General features: G+C 39.4%; 1 protein-coding gene across 4 annotated transcripts in view; it reads left to right on the forward strand.

Annotated features, from left to right (window-relative positions):
• Window positions 1-19,415, forward strand: part of TNKS2 (tankyrase, TRF1-interacting ankyrin-related ADP-ribose polymerase 2) — a 39,328-nt gene extending 19,913 nt beyond the window's left edge. Inside the window, exons 17-27 of one of the 4 annotated variants that reach the window (XM_015406648.1) lie at window positions 1,037-1,146; window positions 3,907-4,095; window positions 5,560-5,809; window positions 6,268-6,350; window positions 8,470-8,590; window positions 9,402-9,499; window positions 10,045-10,119; window positions 12,355-12,460; window positions 13,905-14,091; window positions 18,668-18,824; window positions 19,077-19,415. In XM_015406648.1, the coding sequence (XP_015262134.1) occupies window positions 1,037-1,146; window positions 3,907-4,095; window positions 5,560-5,809; window positions 6,268-6,350; window positions 8,470-8,590; window positions 9,402-9,499; window positions 10,045-10,119; window positions 12,355-12,460; window positions 13,905-14,091; window positions 18,668-18,824; window positions 19,077-19,139 (1,439 nt within the window). In that variant the 3' untranslated portion in view covers window positions 19,140-19,415. Of the gene's footprint in view, window positions 1-1,036; window positions 1,147-3,906; window positions 4,096-5,559; window positions 5,810-6,267; window positions 6,351-8,469; window positions 8,591-9,401; window positions 9,500-10,044; window positions 10,120-12,354; window positions 12,461-13,904; window positions 14,092-18,667; window positions 18,825-19,076 lie in introns of those variants that run through there. The other 3 variants (XM_015406649.1, XM_015406650.1, XM_015406651.1) reach the window with 3 other exon arrangements.
• The last annotated feature ends 2,116 nt before the right edge of the window (window positions 19,416-21,531 follow it).

Below are 21,531 nucleotides of genomic sequence, written 5' to 3' on the forward strand. Positions count from 1 at the left end.
GATTCCTCACTCCTCCACTTGCAGCTGCTGGATGACCTTGGGCAAGCCATAGTTCTGTCAGAGCTGTTCTCTCAAGGACAGTTCTAGAAAGAGCTCTCTCAGCCCCATCTACCTCACAGGGTGTCTGTAGTGGGGAGGGGAAGGGAAATGAGTTTGTAAGCCGCTCAGAGACTGAGTGAAGGGCAGAGTATAAATCCAATCTCCTCCTCCTCCTTGTTAAATCATTATACAGGGATCAGGAAAGTAATCATGTTTGGAAGACTCTAATAATAGCCTGTTACTTGACTATGCCAGGCTTGCACCTGTGCCTTGTATTTTCTCTGTGATATCTTTAGGCCATCAGTACTATATACTCTGACTTGATAGGAGCTGTTAAAGTGCTGCAAGACTCCTTTTGGAGGTCTTTTCTCAGCACTGCTTATCTGAGATCCATTCTACTGAAGATGCATGCAAAGCATTATTTTCTGACTGAATTGTGGCCCTTTGTCCTCAGGGCAGTTCTGGCTGGGTGCATGCATTAGTACTGCTCCCACATGAAACTAACCAACCATTCCGGTCATCTTCAGAGGCACTGCTTTGGGTGCCCCCACCATCTGAGGCTATGGCATTCTTGGTCATGGCAGCAAAACTCTGCAAATCCATCCCCAGGGAGATTTATCTGTCTTCCTATCTTGTCTTTTTCCAGCTTGGTAAAAACTGTGATGTTTGGTTAAGCATTCCCTTGCTAATTCTTATTGGCCCTCTTCCTTAAATTGTTTTAAATATTTTATATATAGTTATCTGTATTTTAAATGCTGCTTTAATGTTTTGATTGTTGGTCCCTTTGGGGACCCTAATTTTATGGAAAGGCAGTATACAGATGTTGTAGATAAATAAACTCTTCTAACCTGTTGTTTTTTAAAATGGGTGGGAGACAGGGAACTCGATTTTAAGAAATGTGGGAGAAAGCGGGTGGTAGTTTTTTTCTGGTAATTCTTTTTTTTTTTTAGCTGATTTTTGCATTAAGAATTTTTATTTTTGTCCCATTGTCTGCAAGCTGGCTACAATAATTTGGAGGTTGCAGAATACCTGTTACAACATGGAGCTGATGTTAATGCACAGGACAAAGGGGGTCTAATTCCACTACACAATGCAGCATCCTATGGGGTAAGTAGCTTAAAATCTTTGGGAGCTATGGAAACTCTCAAAATATGTAGGATTTGTACACCTTCAGCCATTTTAAAAGATCTCCATTGTATTCCATAATTTCGTTATTGGCTCACAGATTGATTTAGCTGTCAAAATTAGAATGTTCAGTATATAAGAACATGTCTGCTTGCAGTAGCCATTTAAATGGTGCTGAGATAACCTAGAAGGTGTGTTTTGCGGTGTGTTTTTAATCCTTGGGCTGTGTTCCTGCCCAAGATCTGCTTGGGAGGAAACAGGGAATGTGCATCATGCTTCTTCTCCATTTACCACAGGAAGCAATGAGTGCTCATTGATTTATGTCAGAATCTTGTTCCTGCAGCAAAATTAACCCCAGTAGAAAGATAGTTTGTCTTCCAGGATGAGAGAGATATCATATTAAGTATATATGGGATTAGTTTTCTTCATGATGAGAGGAGTAGTTTGAGAGCCTCACTACTCCATCTCAATTCAGGGACAGGCTTTTCCAAAGATTAGAGTGGCACTTGCCTTACAATAGAACTGTTAAGTACTCTGCAATTAATTCTGCTTGTGCAATGTCTGATTCAGTCAGTTGAAATACTAAGATATACTATTTGGAGAACAAGTACTCTCAGTTGTATGTTGACTCCGTGCACTAATCCCTGCAAAACCTGACTGGATTTATTTTCTGCTCTAATCACCATCATGGTAGGTAACTGCCAAGACTGTGCTCTGCTAAAAATGTTGACAAACAGCTCTGGCATTATAAGCGTCATATTCTGATGAAGTACATACAAAGGGAGGGAGGGAGCGGGGATCTAACATCGTGACATATATGAGGCCAAGGTTTACAATTCAAGTTTCAGCTGAGCCTTGAACTTGCTGGGTGGCCTCAGGCAAGATGCTGTCTCCACATCAAGCAACACTGGGTTAGTCATATGGGCAAGCCAGAGTTGGCCTTGTTTACAAGAAGGTTGTAAGAGTTGCTGAATGGATTTATAGGCATTGCCTAACAAAAGAGATAAATATTATTTAAGAAGAGGTGGAGCAGAACCTCATATGTTGAGCCACTTAGAAGTAGGCATCCTGGGCTCAGTCTCCCTAGCCTGTGCCTGCTGTGCCGTATCCTCAAGGGCATATAGATTTCAATCTAGAGTGTAGACCGAAAGACATTTAATGTGACTCTGCTGTTGGGTTTTTTTTTCCTTTCAACACCCCCCTCACCAATATGCCATATAATCAACTTATGCAGTTCCTTCAAGTTCACAATTAGTTTGTGTGAGGTATTGCTGTTTTGTGTAGTGCCTTTCATGACCCAGAACTATACACTATCACGTTAACATAGCATCTTTAAGAACTTTTGCTTTGAAGGTGTCATAGGCTGTGACATAAAAAAGACCGTTTCATCAAGATTTTAGGATTCTTGTTGGTTCTACAACCCTAATCCTATTGCATTGTTTATTGAGTGTCCCGGCCTGTTGATTGTATTGACTTTATCCGTGTAATCCACCTTGAGTTCCAGTGAGGAAGGCAGGCTGTAAATAACATAAATAAGTGAATAAGATGGTGAAGGTATTGTTGGTTGTTATTCTCTGGGAAATACAGAATCCCTCTCTAATCACTTGGCCATGTTGCATTAATGATTATTGAATCTACTGATTTCCAAAACTAGTAAAAATTAATAAAGCATAGCAGTCTGCTTGTGGTTCCTTTGGGAACAATATTGGAGTTTGTTGAAGTCTCACTTCCTCTAATCTCTCTGAAAAGAACTGCAGCCCTAGAGGCTTGCAGGCATCCACCTTGGATTCACAGGTGGCTTTGGGAAAGATGGCATTCATTTGCTTTTTTTAAAAGGTTCTTATCCTTTGCCTTTGATGCTGTTGCTATGCAGGTTTAATGTTGGTTATCCTTAGCATTTGAGAGAGACGTTGGAGCTCTATCACTATTGGCTTGTTTGGTCTAGGCTGTGTGTGTGAAAGGGGTTTGTCTTGAACACATAACTGCTGCCTTATACTACATTAAAATATAATTACTGTATGGCATTATGTGTAGAATAGCCAGGAGATCCCTAAGGATTGTCTGGTGGCCTGAAGCTGTAGCTCTTTTTTTGTCACCACCAGGTGGTGAGCTATGGTTATTTTTAGGCTGAGAGAAAGCTGTGACTTGCCCAAGGTCACCCAGCTGGCTTCAAGTGTAGAAGTGAGGAGTCATACCCAGTTTTCCAGATTAAGTCCGCCATTCTTAACCACTACACCAAGCTGGCTCTGCCTTTTACTGAGTTAGACTATTGAGCTGTCAGAGTCTGTACTGTCTGCTCAAACTGGCTGCAGCTTTCCAGGTCTTTCACATCACTTGCTGCATGATCCTTTTAACTATAGAGATTCTTTAACCTGGAGATACTGTTGGCTGAACCTGGGAGTTTCTGCATGCAAAGCAGATGCTCTGCCACTAAGCCACAGCCTTTCTTTATCCCTCTTTATCCCACAGGGATAGAAGAATAATGCTAGAATTGGGGGGGGGGATTTTATTCTGAGAAAGGATATGATTTGAGTATCTCTTTGCACAAGTCAGGCTTCCAGTCAGGATCACTTATGGTGAGAGACATACAAAGTGGAGGAGCAAACTTATTGTCCTGCACTGCCCTCTTTACATCGATGGAATGTATTTTTGCAACATTTGCTTCCTTAGGAAATCCAAAGAAAGATTAGAGAGGTATTTTCTTCTGAGGGTTGCACTACATAAATTTATTTTATTTTACAGCATGTAGACGTAGCAGCTTTACTTATAAAGTATAATGCGTGTGTAAATGCTACGGACAAATGGGCTTTCACACCTTTGCATGAAGCAGCCCAGAAAGGAAGGACACAGCTTTGTGCCTTACTATTGGCACATGGAGCTGATCCTACTCTGAAAAACCAGGAAGGACAGACGCCATTAGACCTAGTCACCGTAAGTCATGGGAATTTTTTAGAAGTTTGTACTAAACTTTAGTTGCTGGTTGCTGGCTCAGGACATAAGATCTGGGAGTTTAAAAGATCTGCGCCACCATCTGAAACAAAATTAGCTGTTCCTCAAGTAATATTGAAGATTGACATAAGGAATGTAGACCGATTTCCCACAAGCAGCTGCACCATCCTCGCTCTTCCCTTCCCCCCAATTGTATTTGCCAATTTCCCACTACTTGCTGCGCGGCCACATTTTGACCTGCGGCATCCCCCGATTTTCCCCGCATCGCCTTGATCTCAAAAAACGAGGATCTAGAAGATGCGGGGAAATCGGGGGATGCTGTGGATCAAAATGGGGCCGCGCAGCAAGTAGTAGGAAATTGACAAATACAATTGGGGGAAAGGGAAGAGCGATGGCAGCACAGCTGCTTGTGGGAAATCGGTCTTAGTCTGGTTACAGAATTTTGAAGTACATTTTTCAGAGGAGGAAAAATAAGCAACTGCTGTGGAATTTGAGTTCATTTATTAATGTATTGCTTGGTGCTTGGGCTACTAAAATGACACCTCTAAACAGTCCTTTTGATGGAGTTATAAAGTTGCAATGCAGCACACCCACTTGTGGTTGGCAAGCCAGCTAGGAGCTTGATAAGCCTCCGGTGCTATAAGTAGAAATACATTTCCCATCACTTTATACTAAAATAGTTTTGTATTAAATTTAAACGAAGTCTTGAGGCACTTCAGACATTACTGTGGCAGAAGGTTTTGTAGGCAGCACCCTGTTTCATCAAATGCATCTGATTTCCTCACCCCACCCCTGTTGAACAGATTAGCGTGGCTGCTGTTGTGGAATGTATATGCAATTAATTTAAATTTCTTGTTGATAAGTAAACATGATTAGCTACTTGCACGTCTAGAAATGTCTTATTCAGTGTATTGTTTAAGGCAGCACCATTGCATACTCAGTGATGCCCTAGAATCCTGTACATGATGATTATCAACCTATTATAGAATCTTCCAGCATGCTTTTTAAAAAGTGTGTTTGTTTATACACTCAACAGTGCTCTGGGATTGGTTGTGCTGCACACAAATAATTTTGCGCAGAATGTCCCTAGAGATTTATGACAGTCTGCAGATTTTAATCTCGATCTTCCACATCTGTAGTCAAAACCTAGGCCACGGTGCTGTACTTTGCACCACCTTTTGCATTGGAGTGGTTATGCACAAGGAATCTCAAGACCTGAGCAGTGATAGTATATCTGAAAACATTTTAATAAAAGACTTTTATTTTATCTTTAAATAATAAAATTTTAATTTATTATTTTTTATTTAAATTTCACTTTTAATCAGCATAGTCCTGTTAAAAGACTGTTAGCATTACTCTTCATTGGTATATGGAAAATGCTTAACTTGTTTCTGTTCTGTTTCATATATGAATGTTTAATTATCTCCTGATTCTTTTAATTCTCAGGCAGATGATGTTAGCGCATTATTGACAGCCGCCATGCCTCCTTCAGCCTTGCCATCTTGTTACAAACCTCAGGTTATAAATGTATCTCAGAATACGGGATCTTCAGCTGATTCGCTTTCCTCTGTTCCATCCAGCCCTTCTAATCTATCAGCTGCTAGCAGCCTTGACAACTTGTCTGGTAGCTTTTCTGAACTCTCGGTTGTTAGTACAAGTGGTGCCGAGGGGACTACTGGCTTAGAGACAAAGGAAGGTGAGTTTTGCTCTTGAAATTGAATCAGCTTATTCTTGCAGGTGTATGATTCTTTAAGAACTGTGGAGACTTCAAGCAGTCACCAGCACTCAATGTGGTGACATCATATGATGTTGAATGAAATGGAAAATTTTGTTTATCTCAGATACTGATGTCTCTCTGACAGTATTTCAGATATGGTAGTGATAGTTTCCACAATCAGCCATGATTGTTTGAACGATATGTTTCATGTGTGATCAAGCCCTAGATAAAGAGAGATGTTATAATGGTCATTTCAGGAGCTAATCATTTTATGCTTCAAATCTGTAATATTTTTCGGGGCAATTTGATTGTCATTGCATATTCAAGGTGCTGTGAGATAAGATTGATTCTAATCAATAATCATTCCAAAGTAGGATTGGAACAAGTAAATATGTTATTTCAGTTTATATGCTCCTAGCATATGCTTTCCTCTTCAGTTTCAGGTGTAGATTTCAGCATAAATCAATTTGTGAGAAATCTTGGACTTGATCATTTGATTGATATATTTGAAAGAGAGCAAGTAAGTAAGCCATATTGATGTGAAAACGTCTACGCTAACAAGTTACATATTTTCAGGAGCAACAAAAGTCAAAGGAGAAATATGCAATTCAAATTGGGAAGACCTATAGTTAGAATTTTGTTAAGTGGATTATAATTTTGAGATTCTGTCCTTAAAGAACTGCAAACTAATTCATGGGGTATTCATAGGTTGTATGGTGATTTAGAAATACCTTCCGGACAATGATTGGTTGCATTCACAAACTTTCTGGTAGTCCAGCAGTCATCTATTAATACTGCAGTAATGGATAATTCATACCAGCAAGGACAATTAGTTGCATCTTACAACTCCGTTCCACTAATGGCAATAGGATTGTACTAAAACAGCATTGTTCAGAAGGCTACTTTCCTAAATGGAACAGGTTTGAAGTAGTTTGTCTATTTCCTTGTTCCTACTGTATTGTGTCTAATATTTTTAACCAATTTTTGCATTGGTTCTGGCATGCCACAACTTATACTGGTTTTATTGCATTGTTTCTTTAATGCTGTCATCCACCTTGAGTCTCAGCCAGATGAAGGCTCTGGTGTTTGTGGAGCAGAGTTGTAGGATACAGCCCAGTGATTTTTACCGCGGTAAACCTGGGCTTTGTGAGAACATGTAATGCAAACAAAGTTAAAAGTGTACTTTCACATAGAACCTAGTTTTCAGTTGATGGAATAAACAGACTTCTAGTTACAGGCCAGGTTCCAAGAATCCACATACTTGGATAAGCCTCTGAGGGACGCCTTTTTGACAGCATCTCAGTTCCCCATAATTTCGCAGGTTTAAAGTTTTATTATTTTATAAAAGAAAAGTATTTACAAACATTTCATCTGCTTCATTTGTATACATATCAGAGTCTTTCATTTCTCATTGTTTCTAATACAGATTAGGGATCCTAACTCTCCGTTTGTTCTTCTATCCATTTATACACTTTCTCCCACCTCCTTTTATGTACCCTCTCATTCTTATTTTGTAGCATTAAACTTAGGTCATCCATTCTGGCTAGTTCTAGTACTTTGTTTATTAGATCTTCCCTTGTGGGTAGTCTTTCTATCTTCCACTGTCGAGCTATTAACAGTCTGGCAGCTGTACAGTTCCCCATAATTTCAAACTGTTACATAAAACTAATTTCAAAAAAATGGCCTTCGGTGGAAGGTAAAATCCTACAAGATGGAAGAGACCCAAGAAAGGTTTTATTGAGAAAAGTATGATGTACTGGTGCTTTTGAAGGACTTTTCCTCTCTACATATAATCTTAAGGGTTGGAAATGCCTGGGTGTTAAGGATACCAACCTCAGCTGGGGCCTGGAGTTCTGCCAGAATTACTCTGTGTAATACGCCTTGAATCCAGGTGAGAAAGGCAGACGATAAGTGATGTAAATAAAAATAACTGGTTTCTAGATTACAGAAATCGATCCCCCTAGAGGAAATGGCACCTTTAGAGGGCAAACTCTTTTATGCCATAGATTCAAGGACAAACAGAAGTCCTAGAATTGGCTTCAGGTGCTCCAGGACCTCCACGTCTTCTATGGTATGCCATAGAAATTGTACGGTATACCATAGCATAGAGAGTAGAAGCTACAAAGACATTAAAGGCCAGAGGTCAGTTGGGATTTGAGAGAGGAATGGGACTGCCATTGGCTGGCATCCTCCTATAGGCCTTCAGCATGGATTTTTCTCCTTGAGGAAACAGTGGATTTTGAGATTTTTTAAAAAGTTGAATCAAGCAGAACTAGGTAACAGCAAGCTATATATGAGCAAATATCATAGGGTTAAGATGAGATGCAGAACACATACATGCAAAAGCCTAGAAGTTACGTAAGGCCAGAGAAGAAGACAGGGGTAAGTGATCTGAGGTGGGAACTTTCCATTTAAATTTGGATTTTTGCTGGGAGGAAGTGACCTTACAGGAAATGGAGGAGCTGATTCTTGATCAGGATGTGACTTCACATACCTGCTGAGCTCCCACCTCAGGCACTGCGCCTAGGAATTTCCCAAGGTAGAAGAGTTGGCAGCCCTAATGAGTTTCCTTCATGTTAAAGATCTATACAGCAGTCTGGATTTTATATATTACATTTCATATATGTTATTCTTTTTAGATAACATTGGATGTACTGGTTGAAATGGGGCACAAAGAATTAAAGGAAATTGGAATTAATGCTTATGGGCATAGACACAAAATAATTAAAGGAGTTGAAAGATTAATCTCAGGACAGCAAGGTATGTTGTGGTAGTTTAAACTAGTTTATAATGACATTTTTAAACATTGATGTAGTTGAAAGCTTCATTTCACTGGATAAAGTACTAAGAGCGCACTGGGTTTCTTTTCTTCATTCTCAGATTTAATCAAGAAAAGACAAGTATGAAGTATCTGTATTGATGCCCTTTTGTTCTTCATTGCTTTACCTGATCTTAACTGCCTGTAATACTGTTAAAATTGATTTAAATTTTGATTTTTAAAAATTCACCTATAATGCAGTTCTGTAAGTCAGTTGTGTTCATGAGCTGGACCTTGTTATAGTGGATGCATCTTTTGAAGAAGTGATCAGCCAGTCATCCTTGGAGGGATCACTAAAGATTTTATAAGAAATGTGGACTGCTGCATAAAACCAAGTAAGAAAGGGCCCCTTGGTTCATCTGCAGCATTGGCTCTCCAAAGTTTGTTTTTCATGCACCCCTTTTACATGAACTCAACAGAGTTTAAAGAGTATTACATTCTCAGAGTCGCTAAAGTAAAGGACCCTGTGTTGAGATGTTTCATTTATTGTTGCTCGTCCTGTGTTCCATTTGAGGCACACTGCTGTGTATTTTATAAATTGATACAATCTTCTAAGAGATTGTGAACTCCCCCCCCTTCTGATTTTTAGTAATATGCATTTGAAAAGTAGAAACTCAAAAACAAGATTCTTGGATGTCATAAGACACTTTGCACTTTTATTTCTGTGCTATTTCTAATAAAATAGTGATTTTGAAATTGGGATGCTTGAGGTTAAATATTAGCTGAAGTTCTTGTTTTACATTTTACTCATAGGTCTTAATCCCTACCTGACTTTGAATACTTCTGGTAGTGGAACTATCCTCATAGACCTTTCTCCTGATGATAAAGAGTTTCAATCAGTGGAAGAAGAGGTATATTAGTAAATTCATACTCCTGCAAAAAAAAAACCCACCTTTAGCAGATTGACTGTATTACTACAGATTTCATTTCGCTGCCTTAGCTGCTTCACTATTAAACTCAGTGTTCTTCTCCATTTGAAAATGTTTGAGGTAGTGTCAAACTAAAGAAACTGTTTCATGAGAATGGCAGGATAAGTCATTCTCGTGACTTTTCCAAATAATTCACTGAAAGGAGTGCCACTGAACATTTTGATTGAATCTACCTACACAGAACTACATAACAGCTGTTTTATATCCAGCCATGAGAATGTGGAATTGGAGATTATAAATGTGAGTCAGTATACCTGAGTCCTAGTATGTATGCATTCACGTAGTTTGCTTTAAAGCAGACACTGCGTAGCTGTTTATCATTTGAATCCAGTTCATGGTGTTTGAGAGAAAAATAATAAAATTCACTGTGGCAGTACTATAGAGTGATTGCAGCTAAATTGCATTTGGAGAGCTAAACAAGTTTTCATTGAATGTTTTGATTAGAGATTGTCTTCCCTAATTTTCAGATGCAGAGCACTGTTCGAGAACACAGAGATGGTGGGCATGCTGGTGGGGTTTTCAACAGATATAACATCTTAAAGGTAACTTACAGATCTCTCGCCCAGAAGCCATTGTTTGTGCATTCATTTGCAAGTACAGCACTTACCTTTTAATGTACATGTAGCAATGGAGAGGCATATTCTGAGCCAAGAAAAGTTCCACACAATTCATTTTTTAATATGTTCATACTTGGGCTGTTGGAGAATTAAGAGCACTCTGGGAGGAAAACTGTTTAAGCCCAAAGGGGGAGCGACCATTGTGCATTGAGGGAAGCTGGGTAGGCAGCAGAATCAGCATTCTTCTCTTCCTTTCCCATCTGCCCATTTTATTTTTTCTGTAGTCTTTTGTGGATATTGCTTGCACTCCATCCCTAGGGGGTGTAAAATGTACATTCATTACAAGAGGTGACATGAGAATGTAGAATCTGTGTTGGATGACAGGCCAGGATGGCAATCTCACTCTCAGGAAAAAGCTCAAATATAGCTCAGAAGAATTCATGATAATCCAGGAAATATTTGAAGAAGATTAGTGGTGAAACTTGGAGCATTGCCTGAAAGCACTGCTTTAGCATCTACAGTGATAATGGATTAATGGTTTCATATTTGATGTGTGAGAGTTACAGATGGTTGAACACTTGTATGAGTTCAGTTTTTTAAAAGAAATTGGTATGTAGTGAAGAATTCTTGTTCTTGTTAGGGAAAAACTTGCTGAAGTTATAAATTCGACAGAATTAAATGGGTGTCATTGTCAGATCATATGAGTGTGTTTACTGCCTTCTAAAGTGTTTGTTACAGCAAAAACACAGTTTTAGGACACCTTAAATCCAACATATTTACATGACATACTTATTGATACATTAAAGACCTTAAATGCAAGGAGTGCATTCTGTGATCTTTCTTTGTGGATATCAGATCGGCACAGTGACCATTTATAATCTTATCAGAATTGTTAATTTACTGTCACCTGAGGGGAACTAATTTCTCACTTTCTATCCCTGTGGCCTTTTTTCATACAGTGTAGGCAATGGAATGTCTGCAGAGCAGGTGCAATATGCAAACTCTGTTTAACTCCTTCTAGTAACGGAGCTGTGGCATTCTGTACCAACTGGAGTTTCTGTGTTGTCTTCAAGGACAGTTCCACGTAGAATAATATTAGTCTGTCTCAAGATGTATATGGCCATGTTGACCAGGTCAAGCCGTCTTTCAGGCTAAATAAAGACGGAATAAAGCACTTTCCCACTTGCATTAATTTGTTTCTCCAGCAGTAATGCTGGGTCCATTATAACGGAGTCAGTCAGGGTCAGCTGAACCCCATCAGATGTGGGAAGCAGAGTGTCCTGCAGGACCTCAGCCTTCCCAAGCAGCATTGCTACCATCTTACTTGGGATCAGTTTCAATTTAGTCACTCTTAGCCATTTAACCACAGCAGTCAGGCAATAGCTTAAGACTTCTGCCATGTCACCAGATGATCTGGATAAAGAAATGTAGAGTTGGGTGTCATCACCATATGGTTGACAGCCAACTCTAAAACTACAAATGATTTCTCCTGAGGGCTTTGCATAGAGATTGAATAGGGGGGGGGGGGGGATAGGACTGCACGATATGGAACACCACAAAACAAACCGCACACTAACAGCTGGTCTCCTGCACCAACCCTCTGAGTCCACTGTGCAAGGAACAATTTAAACCAATTCAAAGCACATGCCTACTTCTGCAAGTATCTTTTGGACCTATAGGCTGCTTCTTGGTACCACTGTGACCACATTAATTAATCTATTTCTTTTATTGAGTGAGTATTGCATTTTTAAATAAAGCCTGATAGAAATTTTCCAGGTGTGAGTCCAAGGAATGAGAACAAATGCCATTTAGTCAGCTTAGCTGTAGATAGTACATCATATGGTGTCCCCTGAGCAGTAGCTGAAAGTGTGTAGGTATGTATTGGGTTTCAGGTGCAAGATATTACTTACCTGTTCAGTGGTATCCTGAAGTTAATCTGTTCTATGGACTGGACCTGGCTAAGGTTGAAATGGGATGGAAATATTAATATGGGTTTTATAGATGTTAATTATGATGGTGAATGTGGGGAAAGGATTTTTTGTGTCTGAAACAGTTTCAGGTATCAATTCCATCTTAAACATGTTTAGTGAGTATAAGCCTGTGGACATGCGGTTCCAAATGAACACTGATTTATAGAAAGGATTGTTATAATTGGAATGGTTGCTGTTAGACAACAAAAGAAAATAATAATGAATTTTTTGATTTTTTTTCCCATTCTAGATACAAAAAGTGTGCAACAAAAAACTCTGGGAAAGATATACTCATAGGAGGAAAGAAGTTTCTGAAGAGAATCATAATCATGCTAATGAAAGGATGTTATTTCACGGTAAGTGCTTTACGTTTATGTCTAGATTGCATGGACTTCATGTATTGCCCAGTCTGCTTCCTATATATGGAGTGGGAGGAATCTGTTTGTAGAGTAGAGGTTCACACAGGTTGATCAGTTCATAACCCACATTAACCACTGATTTCATTATTTATAATTGGAAACTGAAGTCAGTTAAAAGATGAAAGGATCCTGGCTAAATCATGGTTTATCATTTTTTCCCCTTCTGTTGAAATAAATGATCATGTAAACTCAGACAAAATTGTTGAGTCAACTAGGCTGTGTTTTAACAAAATGTCCTAAAATGCCTGCTTTAACAAAGCTGCATGGCTTTAAAAATTGCTATGGAATAGCACAAGCAGACTTTATTGGATAGTACATGTCACCAGCATCAGAGCCACAGCTGTGAAAACCCAGAGAAAGTGCAGAGTTTCCCAACAAGCACAGTTATGAAGGACTGAATACATTAAGCAAAGATGCTTAGCAAAAACCTCCTGATATTGTGTAGCTAAGGATGCTTGACTTAGAAAAGCGAGATTGAGAATTGGTCTCAGGCATTTGTCATCCTGTTAATTTACAGTCTATTGAGTTGCAGCCTGCTGCATGTTAATCAGCCGTAAATATAGTTGCTGTAGATTTTCCGGGCTGTGTGGCCGTGGTCTTGGTATTGTAGGACCTGACGTTTTGCCAGCAGCTGTGACTGGCATCCTCAGAGGTATAACACAGAAAGATGGGAGTACTCTCTGTGTCAAGGTGAGAAGAAAAATGGTAGGCAGGTATCAAAATGGTAGGCAGCTTCCTCCATTAGCATGTCACATCCTGTGGAACTCCTACAAGATAATTACTCAGCCCTACCCCACCTTCCTGAGTAGATATAAATTACCTGCCTACCATTTTTCTTCTCACCTTGACACAGAGAGTACTCCCATCTTTCTGTGTTATACCTCTGAGGATGCCAGTCACAGCTGCTGGCGAAACGTCAGGTCCTACAATGCCAAGACCACGGCCATACAGCCCAGAAAATCTACAACTAATGAACTCCGGCCGTGAAAACCTTCGACAATATATTTCCCTAAATATACTTTGTCTCACGGCGAGTATTAGTGGTATGAGCTAGTTTGGGTGATTCTAGGGTTCATTCCTCTCCCCCACCCCCATTTAGCCTAGACCAGAGTATTGCTTAGCTCATAGTCTGTTATGGTGTCAGGCCATATTCCTATTATGGTGTCAGGCCATATTCCTATTATGGTGTCAGGTCATATCCATATAATGCAAACCTGAGGCAAACTTCACTCATGTCCTAATGTGGCAGTATTATGAGGCATGGTTAGGCCTTGGTGCCAAAACTTAATAAATATAATATAATATAAATGTAGTAAGTGTGGTACAATATTCAATACTAAGAATGGCAAAAACAGTGTTTTGTATTCTAATGTGCTTGCAGGCTCCCCTTTTGTGAATGCAATTATTCACAAAGGTTTTGATGAAAGACATGCCTATATAGGTGGAATGTTTGGAGCTGGAATTTACTTTGCAGAAAATTCTTCCAAAAGCAATCAGTATGTGTATGGTATTGGTGGTGGCACTGGTTGCCCAATTCACAAAGACAGGTCTTGTTATGTCTGTCATAGGTAAGTTCTGGTACTTTTATAAATTGTACTAAAATTGGTAGAAGCTGTTTGACGCCTTGAATTTTTAAATTTACCAATATTTATTATCATTGATTTTGATTTTGCTATCACCTTTATGTCAAATAAACACAGAAATGTATAAACCAGTACAAATTCATTTCAGTGTAGCAAACGTAGTCCACAGCAACAAAATAAAATCAGGTTTCTTCCCTTTCTACTGCTACTTGTAGTCAGCCCAGCTATTAGTGTGGAAAACACCTAGGGGTGTGGACACACAAACACAAAGGTATTTTTCGAGTTCAGTTACATTGAATCTGAAAAATACTGGTTTTCCCGATATTTCTGAATCCCAATATTGGTATAATATTGGGATTCAGGAAATAATTGAGATTGCTCCTAGGAGTAGGAGCTAGGCATTTATAGGGACGTGCCCTTTTGCAAGCTGTGCAGCTCAAGGCTTGGCTTCCAAATACATTTAAAGGGACCATCACCTTAAATGCGTTAGGTTTCTCCTGCACTGTATTTAAACTGTGGACCAGGAGAAGCTGGCCCCAGGATGTGGTGTGCACAGGGAGATCTCTCTCCTTGCAGCACCTAGACCTGGCTGGGAGGGCTTCTTCTGCAGGATGGTTCAAACTGTCCCGCAGAAGAAGCTGGCCCCATGATCTGGCATGTGCCCTGCTGTCAGTCAGAAACGTCTGAGAGCCTTTCAGCCACCCCCTTTCCTTCGCCCCACTTCCAAGCAGGGAAAGGTGGAAGGTAAAGAGAAGCGGGATGTTTCTGTCTGACAGTGGGGCCAGCACACCAGCCCTGCTGTCAGGCAGAAACACCTGAGAGTCTTTCAACCACCACCCCTTTCCTTCGCCCCGCTTCCAAGCAGGGCAAAGGGAAAGGGGGAAGTTAAAGGGAAGCTGAATGTTTCTGCCTGACAGCAGGGCCAGTGTGCCAGCCCTGCTGGGGAAGGGGGGGAGTTAAAGGGAAGCTGGGCATTTCTGCCTGACAGTAGGGACAGCGTGCCAGCCCTCCTGTCAGGCAGAATTGCCTGACAGCCTTTCAACCACCCCCTTTCCTTGGGGCGAAGGGAAGGGGGGAGTTTAAAGGGATGGCAGACGTTTCTACCTGACAACAGGGCCAATCCGCCAACCCTACTGTCAGGCAGAAACGCCTGAGAGTGCTTTAACCCCTTCCTTTTCCTTTGCCTGCCTTCCAAGCAGTCAAAGTGAAAGGGAGGACTTAAATGCTCTGAAGTGGCTGATGCACTCACCTGGAAGTGGGTGAACTCACTCTGCTTCGATATAGTTATTGTTGCCTGAAGAAACGCTGAATTTTTTCGGCATTTATTCGGGCCATCCATATTAGTAGCTGAATTACATTAGAGCAGGGGTGTCAGACTCATTTGTTATAAGGGCGAGATCTGACATAAATAGGACTTTGTGGGGCCAGGCCATGCGTGTCATAAAATGTAATGCCAGATAGCAGAGATATAAACTTTATAAAATATACAAACACAATTAAAGAATTTTTTTTGCTTAAAATACAAATATGCTTAAGACTTGTAATATTTTGTTTATTCAATGGTCTTTGATAACTGACACCTCCCAAGCCTCTTCCCCCCCCTTAAAAGATGCCTGCCTAAAATGGAAAGGTGGGGTAATAATGGGATTTGGCAATGCAGTTTTTAAAATAAAACATCAAGAAAAAGCACAAGGATCACAGCAGAAACTAAAATATAAACTAAAAATATAAAATGCTCTGAGCCTATGGCTGGGCATTGTAAGGTTCCCCCCCCCCCCCCCGGGATAAACCCCTGTGGGCAATAGCTCTCCAGTGTAATGTCCTCCTTTGGCTGTGGGTTCCCAGGTTAGAGTACTCACTCAGGCACCCATTCTCAGGTCCATTCAGCAGAGACAAGTTAGCTCAAAACATCAACCCTGTATTTGCAAGGAGACAACTCCTTCAAGCAACAGCTTCAGCTATACAAACACTGGAAAGTGAAACTACTTGAGCTCCACTCCATTGAAATACATCACAGCATGGACAAAGTTGCAAAGGAAATGTGGAATGGGTTTCCCATTAAGGTCTCTGGGCCCAGATTGACTACTCTGGGTCTGGAATGACAGCAACCAGAGTGAAATGACAGTCCCTGGCAGTAACAGAAGCGTTCTGGGATTGGAATGAGGACCCCCGGAGTGGAATTCCATTCCCAGAATGCTGCTGCTACTCCTAGGGGCTGTCATTCCACTATGTACCCTGTCATTTCAGTTCTATAACACAGATTTTATTACTAGGGACCATCATTCTGCTCTGGGGGCTATCATTCCAGAGCACTGTTTCTGTTGCTAGAAACAGCCTTGGAGTAGTCTATCTGTATTTTCTTTGTAACGTTGCAAGCTCAGAAGAGCTTCCTGCCAAAGCAGGCAAAGACAAGTCGGAGGGAGCTGGGAACTTTGGCAGCTTCAAAGGGGGAGGAGGGGAAGAGCCAGAAGCCTGGTTAAAGCCATGTATGGGACACTTGTGGGCCGCGGGCTTAGGTTTGACACCCATGTATTAGAGAATCTGATTCAGCTGAATAAATATTCAAACAATGCCAATAAGGTATTTTTCAGGCTCAGTATATACCGAGCGCACACCCCTAAAAACACCCATGTGTTCTGTTCATACAAATTAACAGTGTTTGCCAAATGAGCTGAGTTTGCTGATGAACCCAAAATCATTGGATGTGTGCTGCCCAATTACATCAATTTCCCATTATCAGAAAGCAAAATGCTGTTAACCCTTTTTTCTCCTTTTGGTCATACACCTAAGGTTTGGATTCAGGCTTAATTTTCTTTTCATAGGCAGCACATCTGTGAGTGGTCTAGCACTTATTTCCCTCCCCTGTACTTCTGCAGGCCACCGATTTCTTCAAAATGCTACTCCTGGGGGGATGGGAGGCACTCAGGAACAGCATGAGGGTCAGATCAGTGGTAATCCTCCTCCATTAACAGAAAGTTGAGTCTGGATCCAATCCTTAGTCCACTGAAATTAATCAATTAAAGCATGTCTAAATCTGTGGTACATTACAGCTGCTTTCTTGTAAGCCATACTTTTCCAGGTTATCACTGGAGAGTTGTATTTGCTTGTTTTGAAAGCCCAGAATTGCATAAGGGGTAAATATAAATAGAAGGAGTTTTTTAAAAAAAAAAAAAAAGGCACCAACCAGGATGATATCCTTGAAAACTTCAGGGTGTTCCTGAATTATAATACCTGTAAGTCTTTAATTATTTTATCCTGTTCACTTAATCAGAGGCTTACCTGGCAGGGTTGTTAGTGAAGCCTGATCTTGGCCAGTGCATTTTAAACTTCATTTATTTCATTTATGATCCCACCTTTCCTGCTCAGATTCAAGGAGGATTACAAAATCCAAAAAATAATCAGTCATGAAAGACCTCCAATAAACAAGCAGTAGGACTCAGACAATTATTTGTTTGTATTTTATTTTGTTGTTGTTTTAAAGCATGATAATGCCATAATACAGAAAGTGGGTTGCAAAGATAGAACATATCTTTCTTTCTAATATATTGTTGTTGTCATCATACAGCTGTTTTACATTATTTGTGGGTGCCAGAAAGGGCCTTGCAAAGTATGCTTGAGTATAAATGTGTTGGTGGTTTGAGGACTTGTAGCTGAATTGAACCATGCTAGTTAGCAGTCTGGGATAGTTTTCACTGAAGCCATATGAGCTTTCTACTTGGAATGCTTATTTATTGCCTTCCCCCAGTTACGTAGCTTCCAGTATGGCTTCCAACACAATTGGAAGCCTAGAACAATAATAACAGTATTAATAAATATTTAAAATCAGAATATAATTGGCATAAATACATTTTATAAAATGAGCAGCAGATCATACAAGTGATATTTTGCTAAATCCTGTGGCAACATCATCCTACCTACATAATTGTACATATTTGGAATTCTTAGGCCATCTTTCCAAGCGTTGCCCAAGATATCTTACAACACTCACCAAATACTAAAATCCACTAAAAATAAATCTAACAATAAATACAATAATTGGTCAACAGTAACAGTGAGTATTATCAAATAGAACATTTAATCTTTTTTAAAGTACCCATAAGGTACACTTTTATTATTTTTCATATTATACACCAACAAACAAACATACTACATAACAAACATCCACTTACACACATAAAACATACAAAGAGATCAGTATATTTTCTTTGTGGGCCATCTAAATGTACTTGATATTGCACCAGCCACCAAACTAGCCACTACTTTTAGAACTAATACTATTAATACATATAGCAGCACACAGTAACTAAGCAAGATATGATTGGAGCATGACCAAACTGAATGTTCGTCAGTCATAATCCTTTGTATGTGGTATACTGAATCTTACTGAGAGAAAGCTGAGAACAAAAAATGGCATATTTTGTTTCAGTCAGATTTTGCATTGACATAAAAACTAAATTAAATGTTACATTTTTCTTAAGGCGTACTTTCATATTTTAAATCGTTAGCTTTTTTTCTTTTGTTACTTTCACACATTATAAGTAAAGGTTTGGTTGCTTTATAGGCAGTTGCTGTTTTGCCGTGTTACACTGGGCAAGTCTTTTCTGCAGTTCAGTGCAATGAAAATGGCTCATTCTCCTCCAGGACACCATTCAGTTACTGGTCGGCCTAGTGTAAATGGACTAGCTTTAGCAGAATATGTCATTTACAGAGGAGAGCAGGTAGTGTATTTTTGGTTTTATTTCCCCAAACGTTGGTTTTTCTTTAAATTTGCAAGCTTGTTCATAGCTTTCTTGGGGTTTGTCTCGTCTTTCCATGAGGGAGCTAGATTTTCAAGGCTCAGAGAGAGTTCTTCACTTCCTCAAAATTAGTACCTCAGCCATTTTCCCATACTTACCAAGCAATTGTTGCTCATCCTGTGAAATAACTCTGCAATATGTTCTTGAGAATCACTAATCTAACTTACCTTTCAGGCCTATCCTGAATATTTGATTACTTACCAGATTGTGAAGCCTGAAGCCACCACAGAAGCTTGAAGCCTCAGATGCTTTTTGGCAAAGAGATCAAAGCGAAGAGTGTACTGAATTGCTGAAAAATTGTATCCCATCCCATGGGCATTGCGGTAGAAAATGTGAATAAAATCTAACATTTTGACTTGGTAAAGCTTTAATAAATGTATAGTAAGTTTTCTACAATTTCAAAAAGGTTGTTTTTTCAGCACTTTAACAGGTCTCATCCCAGGTGACACTGGTTTTGTCTGTACTAAATTATATAACAACTATTAACTTGAATTATGTTTTCTATATGCTACTACAATGAAATCTAACAAACTGTATTGCTATACAGGAACTCATTTTACTAATACTGTGTTCTTTGAAACTTTACATTTACACAGAGTCATTTGTAAAACTGTAAATAAGAGCTTTTCTACTAGCTTGGTATTTATTTACATTGTTTTGTAATATGTGTGTGTTAGAATTGCAGCATATGCAAATCTTCTTTTCAGTCATTGCATTAATCATCTGCATTTCACCACATACAATAGGTTTAAAGACCTCATAAGATTCCAGGTTTTGTCAGTCAGGAAGAAGTGCCCAACATTCAGAGAGAATAAAGATGTTCCAGTAGATGTTCATAAAATAGAGCACATTCCAGGGTACTCAGATAGAACATTCCAGTTCCTGAACAAATCCACCAAAGGTAAAAAAAAAATTGGTTGGCAGAAGTGAGCAGAGTAGCTATCCACAGTATAGCTAAATTTTGGGAGTATATTTCATTTGAAGGCAGTATACTTTGTAGTGTACTTGTTTTTCTCTTTTATCAGTGCAAGGCTGTTAGAACTGCACCTTTGCAATAATTAGCTATACCTAGTTAGCCAGCTTTCTATGAGCACTGTTCAGTTTAGTATAAATGTTAGCTGTGCATTCCACATCATAGTCACTGAAGGCACAGAGCAGTACAAAAAGTTACTACACTGACAGTGCAATCCTGTGCAAAGTTAGTCAGTTCAGTTCAGTTAACCTTTACTGGCATAAAACAAAGTTATTCCAGTCTAAAACCCATTGAGTTCAGTGAGCTTCGACTAAAGTAACTTTTGATAGGGTTGCATTGTGAGGCACTGACACCTCCTTTACCCTCTCTCCGACAGACGGCATTCTGTACTCATTCACATCCATCTAGGTAACTACCTAATCATTTCAAAGACTTTATGTAAATATAATCAGTTCATACATAAATTTCATTCTAATCTTAAATTATATTTTAATTGGCTTCTTCAGCATATAGGACTATGACCCATACTATAATTTAACCTTGAATCATTATCAAATTATATTTTAAAGAGAGACTGCCAAGACTGCTTGAACAGTCTTGTTCATAGTGTGATGTCTTAAATAACTGTAGTGCACATGAAGTCAGTGCATGAATGTTCCAAAATCATGTGGAAAACTTAATTAACCCACCACATGATGCTGTTGCTGCTGCAGGCAATACAGACTGAATATAAAAGGGGTCTTAATTTGTACGGTACTTTTTCGCAGCATGGTTTCCACTCCCTAGCTTTACCAAATGGCTGGAGCTGATGTTCATGCAAAATCTACTATGATTTTAAGCGTTGCGATATTAGTTTCATTGCTGAAGTATTTCATTCTTTGTGAATGATTATTTAATATGGTGTAACTTACTGTGGTATGGTAGCATTTTAAATGGTACCACAAGGTTGGTTAGAATGTTTTTAAATTTTGCATGACACATCATCTTTTTTGAAGGTAGAAAATGTAATGGTTTTGAGATGATGTTGGTTTGAGGTGAAATCCTAGCCTCCTGTGCAATTAGCGTTCTGCTCATCTTGAAGCGTCTTCTGTGTATTGTACCACATTCCATACCATTCAACCCTAAATAAACTTCATTCACACACTTTTGATAGTACGATGTTATGATTGCAAATCTAAATAAGTAATACTGGGCAAGATTATGAGAAATAGTAATTCAAATTATGGGGGTATAATTAAATACAATGTACTGTTTTTCTAGCCCTTCCAACAGTTTTTGATGGTGAGGCCTCTGTATATTTGAAATGTGGGCACACTGCTAACGCCTCAGGACTTGTCATAAGGGGAAATTTCTTCTGTATTCCCCAAAACATGATTTGGGATGTTGTGTGAAAAAGAACTGCTTGCTATCATTTTTTCCATGAGGAACGTGGGCATACACGCAGTGTCCGAAGTATGCCACATCCAGCATATTTACATTATTCATCCCCACTAAGAAACTTCTGTTTGGGGGAAGCATTTTTTCCATGAGGAACGTGGCATACATGCAATGTCCAAAGTATGCCACATCCAGCATATTTACATTAGAATCTGTACTCATAGAAATCACACACACAAAAAAAATAGTCCAGTGTTTAATTGTATAGGTTTTTTTCTG

The sequence above is a fragment of the Gekko japonicus genome, unplaced genomic scaffold (assembly GCF_001447785.1).
Source record: "Gekko japonicus isolate JY-2015 unplaced genomic scaffold, Gekko_japonicus_V1.1 scaffold165, whole genome shotgun sequence".
Classification (NCBI taxonomy): domain Eukaryota; kingdom Metazoa; phylum Chordata; class Lepidosauria; order Squamata; family Gekkonidae; genus Gekko; species Gekko japonicus.